The sequence below is a fragment of the Pagrus major genome, chromosome 21, assembly GCF_040436345.1.
Source record: "Pagrus major chromosome 21, Pma_NU_1.0".
Classification (NCBI taxonomy): Eukaryota; Metazoa; Chordata; class Actinopteri; order Spariformes; family Sparidae; genus Pagrus; species Pagrus major.
The window spans coordinates 3145137-3160102 of NC_133235.1; the positions used below are offsets into that span (position 1 = coordinate 3145137).

At 41.4% G+C, this 14966-nt stretch overlaps 1 protein-coding gene across 2 annotated transcripts in view; it reads left to right on the forward strand.

The window, feature by feature from the left end:
- The window catches only part of LOC141016298 (epidermal retinol dehydrogenase 2-like), a 62066-nt gene that overhangs the window by 26076 nt on the left and 21024 nt on the right, over positions 1-14966 (forward strand). For both annotated transcript variants that reach the window (XM_073490581.1, XM_073490580.1), the window contains exon 6: positions 11867-11992. In XM_073490581.1, coding sequence (XP_073346682.1) covers positions 11867-11992 — 126 coding nt within the window. The remainder of the gene's footprint in view (positions 1-11866; positions 11993-14966) is intronic.

The window sequence follows — 14966 nt, forward strand, 5'->3', positions numbered from 1 at the left end:
TCAGTATCTGGAGCATTAATAGTTATGGGTTTGATTTTAGTCTTGATGGCCAGAAAAAAAGAACGTTCTTCTGAAAACCGTCAGTCTATTCCTGATCTATACTATGAAGGCTGTCCCATGAAAGAAATTGCCAAGAATTTGATGATCTTATTAGGGATGGCTCGATACAACTTTTTCATGTCCGATACCGATACCGATATTGCAACTTAGAGTATCTGCCAATACCGATATCAATCCGATACCTTCTTTTCTCCTCTGTTAAGTTGTTAATAATACATATAATTTGTATAGACGTACTTTGCTTAATATGGACATCTAAAAACACCATGTTCAAACTGTGCAACAAATATTCTGCTCCCCTAAAGGAAGAAATAAAATAGCCCATGATTTGCCTAAAGCCATAAGCTCTTTATTTAGACTTCAAATCAGTGCAAACTACAAACTTGAATGTTTCCTTTTTCACATGTAACCTCTGGGGTTGTACTGTAAAACATCCATATCAAACTAGATATAGAATGGACTCAATTCCAATGTTGCATTGAAGGCTATAGGACATATAGCTGCTTTAAATAACTGTCACAAACACTTGCTTTTACATTCCTTTCTCACATTCATTTGGTCACTTCAACATGAGGGGCAGATTCTTCTTCAGAAATTAACATTTCAGCCTTTTCAGCTGTCAGTCTGCTCCTTCTTTCATTGATAATAATGGAGGCTGTGCTGAAGAGCCTCTCGCTCTCCACACTTGTTGAAGGTGCACTGAGATATTTAGTTGCCGTAACTGCCAGGGAGGGCAGTCTAGGTTGGTTGATCTTCCAATACAGCAGTGGATTGTGCGAACGTGGAATAGTTGGCTCACTGAAGTAGGTCTGCACTTCAACATGTACATTTGTGGTGGTGGACTCCAGACCAGGTGCACTTTCCTCCAGGATTTCATCGAAAATGCTTCCAAGTTTGCTCTTGCTTGTAGCCTCTACCCATGAGGTCTTCTTTGTTGGCTCTGAGGTAGATGAGCCCCCCCTTGCTGGCTCTGAGGTGGAAGAAGTCCCCTCTGCTGGCTCAGAGGCTGTTCCCCTGGTCTTCCTCATCACTTCCTCCATCTTCATAACCTCTGCCAATAATGCATCCTTTCCCTGTGTTGAGGTTTCTGCATTTGTGAAGTACCTGTAACGACAAAAATTAACATACAACATTGAAAGTTTTTCTACCCTCAAGATCAAGTGATGAATCCAGTCTGAAAATGAAATATGTATTTCTGTTTTAGATTTACAAGAGTAAAACACACACACACACACACACACACACACACACACACACACAGAAGACACACAGAGACAGACACAGACACAGATAGTACTATAGTTAGGAAACCTCACACACCTGTCTTTGTACTGTGGATCCAGTAGTGTGGCAACTGAGTATACTGGCTTGGATTCCAGGTCTCTGAAACGTCGGTTTACAGTCTCAAGGAGGGTCCTGTTCATGGTCTTGATTCCGTCATCAGCCTTATTTTCTCGACTGAGAATGCGTTTAAGGACACTCACGATAGGGATGACTTCAGATGCAGATGCTGATGAAGCGCTCACCTCCCTTGTGAACTCCTCAAAAGGAGCAAGAGCTGCAACAATCTTTTCCAGTAGCCCCCACTGGCTTGCGGTCAGTGTGGCTGGCAGGTCGTACTCCACTGTGTATGCACACAGGGCCCTTTTCTGTGCAGTGAGGCTCTGGATCATGTAATATGTACTATTCCACCTCATTCGTACATCTTGCTGCAGACGACTGGGTGGCATATTCAGCTCCACTTGAATGTCCTCGAAACGTGAATACGCAAGCGACGAGTGCTTGAAGTGACCCACAATTTTTTTGCAGACAGCAACCGTTTCACTCACACCGCGTTGCGACAGCAGTCCCTCATTCACAATAAGTTGTAGTGTATGCGCGAAGCATCCCAAACTGGCAACTCCAAGACGGTCCATTGCTTTTATGACATTACTAGCATTGTCTCTTAAAATTACATGGACTTTGCTCTTAATTTTCCATGCATCAAGCATCCCATCAATCACTGTGGCGATTGACTCTCCTGTGTGTGAACCACGGAACTGCTTAGCCTGCAGCACAGCTTTTTGCAGCGTAAAACTCGAGTCTACCCACTGTGCTGTCAGGCTTAGAAGGGACATGGGACACACGTTTAAGCTCCAGATGTCAGTTGTTAAACTAACCGTGTCAGTGTTTTCTAAACATTTCAAAATGAACTTGCGCACTACTTTGTACTTAAGTGGGACAGCCGTATCAGAAATGAAATGCCGATTTGGCAACTGATATGGAGGCTCTAAATGTTCAACCAAGTGTCGAAAACCCACATTTTCGACCACGGAAAGTGGCTGGTCATCTAACAAAATAAATTCGATGACCTTCTGTGTTATCACCTTTGCGTTGTTGCTCTCTGGGGGGTGTTTTTCGCGCTTCAGTATTGTTTCCTGCAATGACTGCTGTCGCGGCTCACTTTTCTTCTTCGCACTTGTTGACTGCAAAAAGTCTTCATACTCCTTTCCGTGATGCTTTTGCAAATGCTTTATCAAGTTCTTGGTGTTGTAATGTCCAGTGCTGCTGCCACCCCTTGAGACACTCGTATTGTACAAGTTGCATTCAGCTGTATTACTTTTTCCTTCCTTGTGCGCAAAGAAATTCCACACAGTTGACATGATATAAGGCTGTCACTCACGACGTTCTGTTTACACATGCTGCAGTGGCTGCATCTCTGTTATTTCTTAGAAATAATACCACATCATATTTACACAAATATAGCTGCACTTCTCTTTTCCAATGCATGCAATCTGGCCGACATCTCATAAAGCAGCACCTCTTGAAGACATGGTGCTTCTAAACAACCTGCGGAATCGGTTCTTTTTCTGAATTGTGTCCTCCAAAATCAGTGGCGGCTCCAGAGATTTATTACTGGGGGGTCCATGGGGGGGCCGGATTGTTTATAGGAGGTGCTAGTGAATTCTGACACAACAAACACCAACAAATAATACCGCAATAGATTAGAAGATTTGTTGATCCAAATGTCCGACGCGGGTATGACTGGAGTTGAGGCCGCCTCGGTCCCTCTGCTGGGTCTTGGCTCAAATCCACAGGGCCACCAAGATTCCTGCCGCCCGTGACCGCAGCTACACTGCTCGTTGAAGCTCGCCCTTCACTCTCCGCACCGTTCTCATTATTGTGTCTGTTAGCATTACCTCTGGTTTCCGAGTCCGAGTCTGTTGTTGTCGGAAATAAAGCCTCTGCGGATGCAGCAGTCGCCGCTGATTCCGCTGACGGCGTCCCCGTTAATGCCTCTTCCTCGTCTTCATCCTCCCCTTCATTCTCATTCTCCATGTTTGGCACCATCACTCTATCCTCCACGCTAGCGCTGGAATGTGTCTGTGAATCGCCGCAACCGCTATCGTCCACTCTTACTCGTTTTTTTGGGATAACAAAAGTAAATGGGTCCATGATGCTAACTCGCAAGCTAGCGGATAATAGCCTACACCAAGCAACATCAAAAGATCACATGTAACTTGCCGTCTGCGTGCAAACCAGCCAATCAAATTGCGTGACAAAAGGGCAGCAAAATTCAAGGGTCATCGTCATTTAAAAACGTTATAAACAATTTCATTTCTTGTCATAATTGTTACCTATGATTGTTACATACAGTCTAAACCAGAGAGATGTATTTATTCATTGTGTATATATATAAATTCATATTTCGAGGGAAGGGGGGGCATGAGGGGGGTCCCAGCTGTTTACAGGAGGGTCTTAAGACCCTGCTTGCCCCTCCCTCCCGCCGCTGGTGTCCAAAATACAAATTCCTTAACTCATAAGCTTATTTGTTGTTTCTTACATATAGACCCCCTAAATTCAACAAGATTTTTATTGATGAATTCTCCCACTTTTTAATCCTCATTAGACACTATAACTGATAATCTCTTAATTTTTAGGTGATTTTAACTTCCATATTTGCTGCCCATCAAACCCACTTTCCCAAGATTTTCTCCATTTAATTGACTCTTTCAGACTTACCGAGTTAGTCACAGATCCCACACTCTTTACCTCATTTTAACTTTTGTTATTCAGATCCCCACTGTTCAGATAAACAATGGCAGTTTATTTGAATCATTGGCCCTTTATGTTTTGCACCTCATTTCTGTCCCAGACTCCTAAACCGCTTTATTTGATAATAAATACTTAATCCAATGCTCACAAATTGTCATGAAAAATACACTGGATACCTCTGAACATTTCTGAGGATTCTTTATCAGCAAAATTGACATTAGACATCCTCAGATCTTACCACCTTCCTCTGATCGGTCAGAAGTAAGTCAATGCACCTCAATTCTTAACAAGTTTGAGCTGATTCCTCTCCCCTCTTTGACACCCATTATCTTACATATAAAGGAGTGCATGACCCCAAGATATTGTTCCCTGACACCTACATGAGGAATTGCTGGACACTGTTGAACTGAGTATATTATCAGCAATTAATAGTTCTCTGCTCAACGGCAATGTCCCATCCTACTGTAAACATGCTGTTGTTCACCCTTTCATCAAAAAAGCTAATTTAGATCTGTCTGTTCCTAATAAGTACCGTCCAATATCAATGCTCTCGTTTTTATCCAAAATCCTTGAAAGAGTTTTTTTTTTCTCAACTCATCTCCTATTTAAACAAATTCAGCACACTGGACAAATTTCAGTCAGCCTTCAGAATGCACCACTGCACAGAGCCCACTCTCCTGAAGTTGACGAACCACTTGTTCCTGTCCTTAGACTCAGATAAACTCTATATTCATTCTTGTCAATGTCTTGGCTGATTTTAAAACAGTTGATCACTCCATCCCATTGGACCGCTTTAAGCATGTTGTTGGTATTCATAGACTGGCCCTCCTGTGGTTCGCCTCATACCTCCAAGACTCCTGTCCTGGAGGTTGATTTCCATGAAAACCTGGATGAGAGCCAGTGCACCACTGCAAGCCTTGATCTCTTCATTTTCATAGACCAGAGACGATTCTGTCTTCAGTTTGGCCTTGTCCAGTGTGGGGTAGGCTTCCACAGTGGTTTCCAGTGCTGAATCCGGGACCTTTACGCTGTGTTGGGGGAACAAGTCTCCTTGCAGCAGAGTGGCACTGATGAGGTGCTTGGTGAAAGAGAACCTCTCCTTATTGTTAAATATCATTTACGAGTTAATTCTATTTCTTATCTCTTATTATATTGTTTATTAGGGATAGACCGATTATCGGCCGGGCCGATTATCGGCGCCGATATTCGGCATTTTGAAGCATATCGGCATCGGCCTTTTTTTTAATCCAACGGCCGATAAGAGATCAATTTAAAACTGGGTTATTTTGGCTCTGATGCAGCCGCGCCTCTCTGTCTGCTGTCACTACTCTGTCTCCAGCATTGTCCCACCCACATTGTCCCCCTCAATCGTGAAACTCGGCAGGGCTGTCCATTTTCCCGGTTACTGTTCGCCATCGCTATTGAACCTCTGGTGGTGGCCATCAGGTCCAGTCAGATCCGGGGCATCTGGAGGGGAGGTGCTGAGCATAAACTGTCATTGTACGTGGATGACCTCTTACTGTTCATCTCTGACCCAGACGGATCTGTCCCCCTTGTGTTGGCCATATGCTGAAGGAATTTGGGCAAATTTCTGGTTACAAACTAAATCTTCAGAAAAGTGAGCTTATGCCCATTAATACTGCAGCTGCAGCCTTTCCCCTTTCGGACTTGCCATTTAAGACGTCTTTAAGTAATTTTAAATATTTAGGCATCCGGTCCCTGCAGCTGGATGCTCCCCCCACTAGCTAAACGGCCCCCTGAACTGCACCTTCTTGTAGCTCCTGGCTGGGTTACGTTCTCTCCCTGTACTAGCAGCACACAGTATATCTCGTTTGTTAGTGTCTTTTAAGTGTCTCGCGTTGTTTTGTTTTTTTTGTCTTGTTTTGTTTTCAGTTTTTCCCCATTGGAATTATGTGTTTCCAGGTTTGTGATTCTGTGTGGGTATTGACAAACTTTATCCTCTTGTTTTAAGTAACACCACTTTCTGTTATTAGTGCTTACCTCACCTCATTCAATGGTCTGTTGTATCTTACTCACTCAGATGTATGTAAGGGTCTGTGTCTGATCTTTTTTTTAAAAACTCAATAAATAAATCATATTAAAAAAAAACAGCATGTCTACATGTGCCATGATCTTGTGAAAAAATGCCAGGAAAAAACAAAATTCTTCATCTTCCAGCATTCTCTCAAAACCCCCAGCCTCTCTCACAGTTGTTGCATCAAATTCACCTTTCTCTCTGATGGTCTGAAAACACTTCAGGAGGTCATCCTTGTGCTCATAAATGGTGTTAACAGCACAACTGTGAAAGTTCCACCTTGTTGTTGGCGCTCCAGGAAGTCTGTGTGCCACCACTTTATCAAGTACAGCGGTTCGCTTGGATGACCTGGAGAAAAATGCAGCAAATCCACCCAGATCTGGAAAAAAAAAGCGCTGACCTTGGTGATGTGGGATGTTGCCTGCTGCATTATCAGGTACAGCTGATGAGCATAACAGTGTACGTAGTGGGCACTCCTGTAAACGTCTTGAACCTTGCACTGCACGCCACCTGTGGCTCCTCCCATCACGGCAGCTCCGTCATAGACATGGGCGATTAGTTTTCCCTGTTCTCCCTCAGGAAGAATAGTCTTCAGTTTTTCCAACACCGTAGTGGCGACTGTCAGCGGTCTCGTTTGGAAGCTGGATGAACTCGTAAAAACGCTCTCGGACTTTATTCAGGCTGTCAATGTAATGTAACACAAGCACCAGCTGACAATGAGTGGCAGTGTCAGTTGTTTCATCTGCCAGGATAGCTAGATAATCTGCCCTTTTTACATCCTCCAGAATGCAGTCTCGAAGAACCGACAGCATGTAGTCCAAAAGTTTGTTTTGAACTGTCTTTGAGGTGCCTCTAAAGACAGTGGCGGTCTTCAGGTGCTCCTCTAACACACCGTCCAGCGATGCCACAAGATCGACTAATCCCCGAAAAATGCCGGGGTTGTCGGAGGATGCTGTCTCATCGTGGCCTCGCAATGCCAGTTCAAAAGCTCCACAGAATTTTACTGATCTGATCTTAGATAAAATATGTCTGTTCATGTCCACCTCTTCATTGTGTTTTCTCACCGCAATCCTGTGTCCTTCATCCAGCTGCGCAGCTATGCTAGTCCTGCCTAGCATGGCTAGCTTGACAGCGTTGTTCATGTGTACCTTTGAGCTTTCATGGTTTTTAATCCGTTCTGATAAATGTTTTAGGTTTCTAACTCCTGTTACAGTCCATGTAGTATCTGTCCCCGGCATTTCAAAAAGTAAACACGGGAAGCAGAATACTGCATTTGCAAAACTACATCCAGTTAGCCAAGCCTTCCTGTCATACCAATTCAGAGAGAAGCTCCTCTGGTACACTTTACCTTTCTCATGTGTCTGCTGTGTTAAATTCAGACCGGGCTTCTTAGGTCCAAGTTCTTTAACACAAAGTTTTTCCCCTGAAGTTCTCCTTTTGAAGGGGTTTAGCAAGAGAGAGATTTTACAGAATGAATAGGTAGCGGAAGCCCTGTGTGTTCTTGTTCTTGTCTACTTGACGCCGCCATCTTGATTTCCCACACTTGTTTCTGGTTGCTAGGATACTTAAACAATAAGCTTGGGGCGATATTTTCAGTGCCCCAAGCGTATCAAATTTGACGACACTAATTGGCTAAATTACCTGTTTCTATGTGTTTTTTTTGTCTCAGCAACAGTCTACCATTGGCTGAGCTGCTGCAGTACTGGGGTGACTTTTCTAGAGCCCCAGGAGAGAGGGGAAATGACCGTGGACGCAAATTACATATATATATGGCTCGTTCTTGATAATTAAAAACACATTTATTTGTAGAATGAACAGTAATTATTTATTTTTAATGATTATTTAGGGAAAAAAAAAAAAATTAAAAATCACTTTGCATCAGGGAGGGTGGTGCCCTAGCGCCCCCTATTGGCCAGCCGCCACTGGGTATAACTGTATCAAGTTTAAATGTACGTCGTAAAATGTTCCCAGTGTATGGAGCACTGAAACTGAAAGCAGTTTTCCCAAATGTAGTGTTTACCTGGGGAACTTGGAGCATTATACAATCACTAGAGTGTGTTGAATAGTGACTGAGCAGTTTAACAAAGAGCTGATATATGGTGGCATGTTGCCCTTCAAGACTTTAAAAAGAAACAGAAACCAATGACTGTCATGTCTTACTGTTAAAGGTGCCCACCCAACTTTTTCATATAGAAAACAATGATGATTAGAATTACATTCACCAGTAATGAATCTGAGGGCGGAGTGATAAACTGAGTCTAGCGGAGTAAGAGTGGAGACAAAAGCATGTCTATAGAACATCACCATAATCCAGGACAGATAAAAAGACAGCCTCAATGATCCGTTTCCTACAGAACATGGGGAAAGTAGTTCTGTTTCTGTATAAATAAACAATTTTTTGTCCTGGCTTGCTAACAAGCGTGTTAATATAAAATTTAAATGTGAGTTTCTGATCCAACCAGATACCCAAATATTTGTCTTCAGAAACCTTTTCAATACTGTGTCCTGTTAGAGTGGTAACATGCAGACCAATGTCTGCGATATCTCTGGCTCTTGAGAATATCATGAATTAGGTTTTGTTTGCATTGAAGACCAATTTCAGGTTAAAAAGAGAATCTTGCAGTTTGTCAAAAGCTTGCCAGTGAATTGTAATGGCTTTATGTGCAGTTTTAGCACAGCAGTAGAGGACTGTATCATCAGCATAAAGATGGGCGTTACAATTTGTTATAGAGGATGTAATACTGTTAATATAGATTGTGAATAAGACAGGACCCATTTGAACCTTACAGAACCGCTTTAGACAATGGTAGAAACACGGAATGATAATTTCCTACAATCAAATATTGTTGTCTATGAGACAGGTAGTCCTTGAACCAATTACAGAAATTACAATCAAAACCAACATCACTTAACCTCTGTATGAGCAAAGCATGGTCAACAGTATCAGAAGCTTTTGTTAGATCCATGAAGAGGGCAGCATAGTATTTCCCTTTATCAACAGCAGATATAGTGTCATTAGTAACTGAGTTGAAAGCAGTAACAGTACAATACCAAACTCTGAGAACAGACTGGTGAGTATCCAAAACAGGATATATTGAGAGGAATGATTTGAGCTGATTATTGACTAATGATTCCAGGAATTTAGCAAGACAAGGCAGTTTAGCAATTGGTCGATAGTTGTTAATATGAGCTTTATCACCACTTTTATGCAGCGGGACAACATGTGCTGTTTTCCAGATCTTAACCCCAGAAGAAATGGATAAGTAATTTTATCAGAAATAAATGGAGCACATAGATTTATTGAATCAGTTGTTACCAACTGTTATGCCTCAACTATGTCATGACCCTAGATAATGCTGACCAACTTCCATGCTAATCTATGCTGCTGATTGAAAGATAGAAACCTTTCACATTTGTGCCTTCCTCTGGCTCAAAATGTTTGAGTAGGTCTATTCCCTAACATGGCCTGAAGATACCTTCCAAGATTTATAAGATTGACTAAATCGTTATGGGCATTTTCCTGCTAAGCACCGCCCTCTGCAAAGTCTGTTGTCTGTTGTTTTTCGACTGATCGTGCTAATTTATAAGAGAAATATGCATCTCAGTCCTACAGTGCTATATACCCATTTTGTGTTAATGGAGTAAAAATCCAAAAATAAGAATCAACATTACTGGTTTTCAGTTTATGCTAATTAGCCAAAAAACAGGCAGAATTCAATGATCCAAGAGGCTTTTTTTATAGATCACATTGAGCTGGATTTCACTGTCCCTTCTGCGCTTGAGCCATACCTAGCTCCAGTATAGCACAGATGTTTATGAGGAACTACTAACAAAATAAAATACAACAAACACAAAATAATGGGGTCTTTGTCATGACGTATCGATTGTAGATGTGAGTCTGACAATATCTTTTTTTTTTTCTTCTTTCGACTCACACATCATTGTGGTACACTCCCTGATGTCCTGCGGTCAGGTTTTAGAGGTGTTTGGAGACTTGTGTCCATATTTGTTTTGTCTCCCTACCTTCATCCATCCAACAAGCCCCCCAGGCCACCAGGGCACATGCTCTATGCCAGCGCCAAACACTTCGCCTGTCACTTTCTACTTCTCGCATCTGTACCTTGAGGTCCTTAAAATAACCACAAAACAACACACTTCGATTACACATGTGTTAGCTGGACCTAAGAGTAAGTTTTCTGACATGTATTTCCTGCAGTGGTAGACTCAATTGTGGGGCTCATGTTTAATCTCAGCTTAATTACTGCATACACATCCTGAGCCATTTTATCTCAAACATTTAGACTTCATTCTTTTAGAGACATAGGTAAGTTTACTTCACTGGTCAAATTATTCATGTGTACTGTGATCTTGACCATCAGAATTATGAGGGTAATAAAAAAGGTGTGCATAAACGAAGTGAGCGTCTGCATGAACACGCATGAAGCATTTTCCTTTGCTCTGTTTCACAGTTCATTCAAAAAGCATCATTCGTTGTTCATTTTGCTAAACTGTATTTCACAGTTGTACATGGAAGAGCACTCTGTGCTGCTACTGGTCAACATCAGGAAACACACTACAATTTGTTGAGGAAGGCAAAAAAATCAGACATGCTGGCCTTTTTTGTCAAGACATTGTGAGGAGCCGGAGATGCAGTGTCCGTTGTCATTCACTAATGATACGTTACACAGGGGAAAACTATCAACTATCGTGGCCAATGCCCATTTTTGTTTCCAACGGCCTAAATCTGTCTGGCTGGAGTTGAGAAAGGAGACAGGGTCTGAAGGAAAAAAATTGCGACACTACGAGTTTTTGTCAGGTTTTGTGTGAACATCAAGTGCAACACTGTGAATATATTCTGAGAGACACTGGCTGAAAATGTATTCCATTATCCCATATTTTAAAGCTTTGTTGCTTGGTAAATGGGTACCAGTGATGTATTTTACAGTTTTAATCACCCGCTTCAGAGCCTTACTGTCTTTGGTTGTGCACATTGCATGCCAATTTGTGATGTTTCCTGTTAGGATGCTTTCTATCACTCCTCTATAAAAGTTGACAAGATCTTGGCACAGGAATTACAAATTACACATTTTTACAGGGGTGAAAATGTGTGGTGTTATCATTTATTACAAGCAGTAAGATGAATCTAAATTTCCTTTTCATTTAGAAAGTATTTCAAAAATCAATCTACAGCAGTCCAAACTATATAAAAAGCTGCATCTTTTTTTGAATACCAGTATCTGTTAGACCTGGCTCAGTACATAAACATCATTTAAACAAAAGATAAATCAATTTGCAGATCATTACACGTGTGCTGTAATCTACATGAATATATTTTGATAAAGTAGCAGTTTGTGAACGTGACAAACATTGTAAACATGACTCTGCTGCACACACTTTGTGTCTTTGCTTTGTGTTTCTACTTCTGTGCCCCCATTCCACTCTCTCCCACAGTGGGACATTCAGCCATAGCCTCTCTCAGACATGCTGTAATGTCAAAAGGTTTCAATACAAAAATAATTGTAAGATTTTTAGTTTTAATTTGCATAACATTTAACTGACTGTAAAATCATCAGTCATCTTGAATTAATACAGATTGTTTGGAAATGCCATTTTAAAGAGAACTAGCAAGCCACAAGTCATCTCTCTGAGGGAAAATGCAGAATGTAGTTGTTGGTAAGTGGTTCAGTGCTGATAGCATTTGTATTTTAACTTAATAATTTTTTTTGTCTTCATCAGGTGGCCGAGGCTGCTGCCAATCCTGGATCCAGACTATGTAGCCAAGAAGATCATCCATGCTGTGCTCACAGACCAGGTCTTCCTGCTGATGCCCAAGAGCATGTACCTCATCGCAGCTCTCAAGAAGTAAGAGTCTACCTTTTCTCTTCTCTTCCACATAACTGCACTAAAGTTACATACATCTCACATACAAATAGTAATTTGATTACTTCCTTTGGTTTCTATTGGCAAACAACTGAATTGAGCATTACTGCCATCATTTGATAAGTAGTAGAGTTGAACAGTGGGTGTTCACACAATATTATATAATACTATGACTTTAGATGAGACTTAGGCCTGGATCACACAGGAGTATCTGATTTAACCCCAATTCGAGGAGAAATCTGGGAGGAGAGCTTGGTCGGGAACGAAGGTCATCTGAGATTATCTTGTGTGGTGAGGGGTGTACAGATCCAGTCTAACCCAAGCTTATCAGCGTTGTCCTGATAAATATCAAATGTTTTTGATATTTAGGATTCAAAATGTGGAGGACAGCCAATGAGGGATTTATCCCAGAGCAGCTGACTGTGTCTCTCCGAACATCATTTTTAGTCTTGTAGTGTGTGCAGGTTTGACATTAGAGAGAAGAACATCTGTGAAGATTCTCCTTATGTGCCTGACGCAACCAGATTTTATAGTTGGTTAGGTTTTCAAAAGTCCTGTAGTGTGAACCCAGCCTTAAGCAGCCTGTTTGCTGATCCTTTCGACTTGTGCCTGTGGCTCATTAGTATTCAGTGCCACTTCGAACCATATGTGGTTTATCTGACCAAATGGTGTAATAGTGAAGGCTTACAAATTAAGTATAGGATGTTTGTTGATTGAAGCTGAATTCTGGTCCTAGTAATGGGTTTTAGCTAAATAACTACATTAATGCTAGCTTGTACTACTGTGACAGTACTTGGAGTCCTGAGTATTGACTGTGACTTTCTTTAGACTTGTGTTTTCTTCTTTCATACCCTGCTTTGCTGTGAAAGACACATCTCCACCACCTACTCCCTGACATGAACCCGAAAGTTTGCGCTCACATGAAGGGTCTGATGTCAGCATGACTAGAAGAGGTGGTCGATTCAAAGGTGATCATCCTCTTAGCTTTGATATTGCTATAATGGAAAGATCTCTTGGTTCTCTTTCACATCACTAATTTGAGAAAATCTTATGGTGCTTCCTAGAGTTGCGCAATCTGTCTCTTATGAGACGAGCCAATACGTATCTAAATACATGGGCTACGATACAATTCAGGGATGATACTTTTTTATTATGGAACGATTCGATTCGATCTGGTTGCAGTACGATACAATCAGATGCAATTCTTTGTTTCATGTGGACATTCATTTTCTATTATAAATTAGAATAAGCCAATTCTAGAAAAAGTGGCATTGCTAACCTTGAAATAGATATTTCATAAGACCAGGGAAGCCTATGTATTTTTCTTACTATTATGAATATTTTTATCTTCATCTGCTTATACCTCAATGTATAAAAAACACACCTGTTGTCTCATCCCGGATCTGATGAACAACTATCCTGTTGTCTGGATCTCCATGAGCTGGATCTGTCTGAACTGGATGTCCCTGACTCTCTGTATCCTCTGCTTCCTAGTAATAATCAGTGTATAAAATCACACCTATGATTAACAATCAGACAAATGTTTACTACTGATAACAAACTAAAAAGTTGGATTAACTTAACAGTGTTAACCGATCGAAATTAATTCACAATCTCGAACTTCGAATTAAAAAATAGAATCGTCGATGCTGCCACGCCCCCATGTCACGTCCGGTCGGCTTGCCAAGGGGAAAAAAACACACACGTGTTGAAGTGCTGCGAGTCAACCTCCTCTAACTTAGCTACTAGCTAAGCCAGTAGCTATTAGCTACAGCCAGTCAAACGATAGCATGGTGTTACACCATTCCTGTTCGGCTCCCGGACCGTGGTCGGGAAGCACAGGGGAGATGATTTCCTCCAGGGCCGAAGTTTATGTTTACCTTCGGGGTGAACCCCCATTCACGTGTTAAGCTGGTCGGGAAATAATACCAGGGAGCTTTGCTGTATCTTGAGGAGCCGTCGCCTTTATTCACAGCCAAACTGCAGCCTATATTGTACACTTTATTGCTGTCGCTACTACTGCTACTCCTTTCCTTCTCCTTCCTCTCCCATTCATTCACTGTCTGCACGTACGCACGCTCCCTCACTCTCGCTCGCCCACTCACACTTTACGCACCTTGTTTATGTCCAACTGTTCAGAAAAAGTTTGTTAAGACACTTAATTGTTCAGAGAAGACTATGGACATGGCTGTTTTATTTTTTTGTTTGTTTTGTTGTGAACTTGAATGTCATCTTCTGTGAAGAAGACTGCAGTTACAAAAGAGAAACTAGATGGCAGGTTATTTTGTTTAAGTTTCATTATGTTGTTAATAAATGTTTTAAATTCGACAATGTAGTGTGGTACAGTGCTAACAAAGGTCAGATATTATATTGCATAAAAGTCTAGTCTAAAAATGGCATAGCTACCTGTGCTTTAAAAAAAATAAATGTAAAAATCCAGAATCGAATCGAACCGTGACCTTAGAATCGAAAATTGAATCGAATCGAGGATTTGGAGAATTGTGACACCCCTATCTATTATTGATGGTGATTATGTAATTATGTAATTTAGAGCTAAAAAAAAATAACTTTGTCACTTTCCAGGATGTTTGGTGGGTCAGGATCTCAATCACAACACATTATAACTGCATCCATATGATTATAAACAGTCAGCGGGTACATGTTTAGATTAACAGGAGGACATGGGGGAAACACACAGATGTCAATGTCATGACGTGTACCGTCACGCCTCTTTTGGTTCCGCAGCGCTGGTGTGCTGTATGAAATGACACACTGGCGTGCATTATGCTGGTGCTGCTTGGTTCAGTATGAACACACAAAGGCGGCGTAAAGGCAAGCCTTCTTTGCGGTGATAATGCAGAGTCTGTTGATTGAGTTGATTTAATAGTGAATTTAGCTGAGGCTCTCTCTATCATGCTTCTCCCTCAAAGACAGTAACTGCTCGCTTAAATGATGA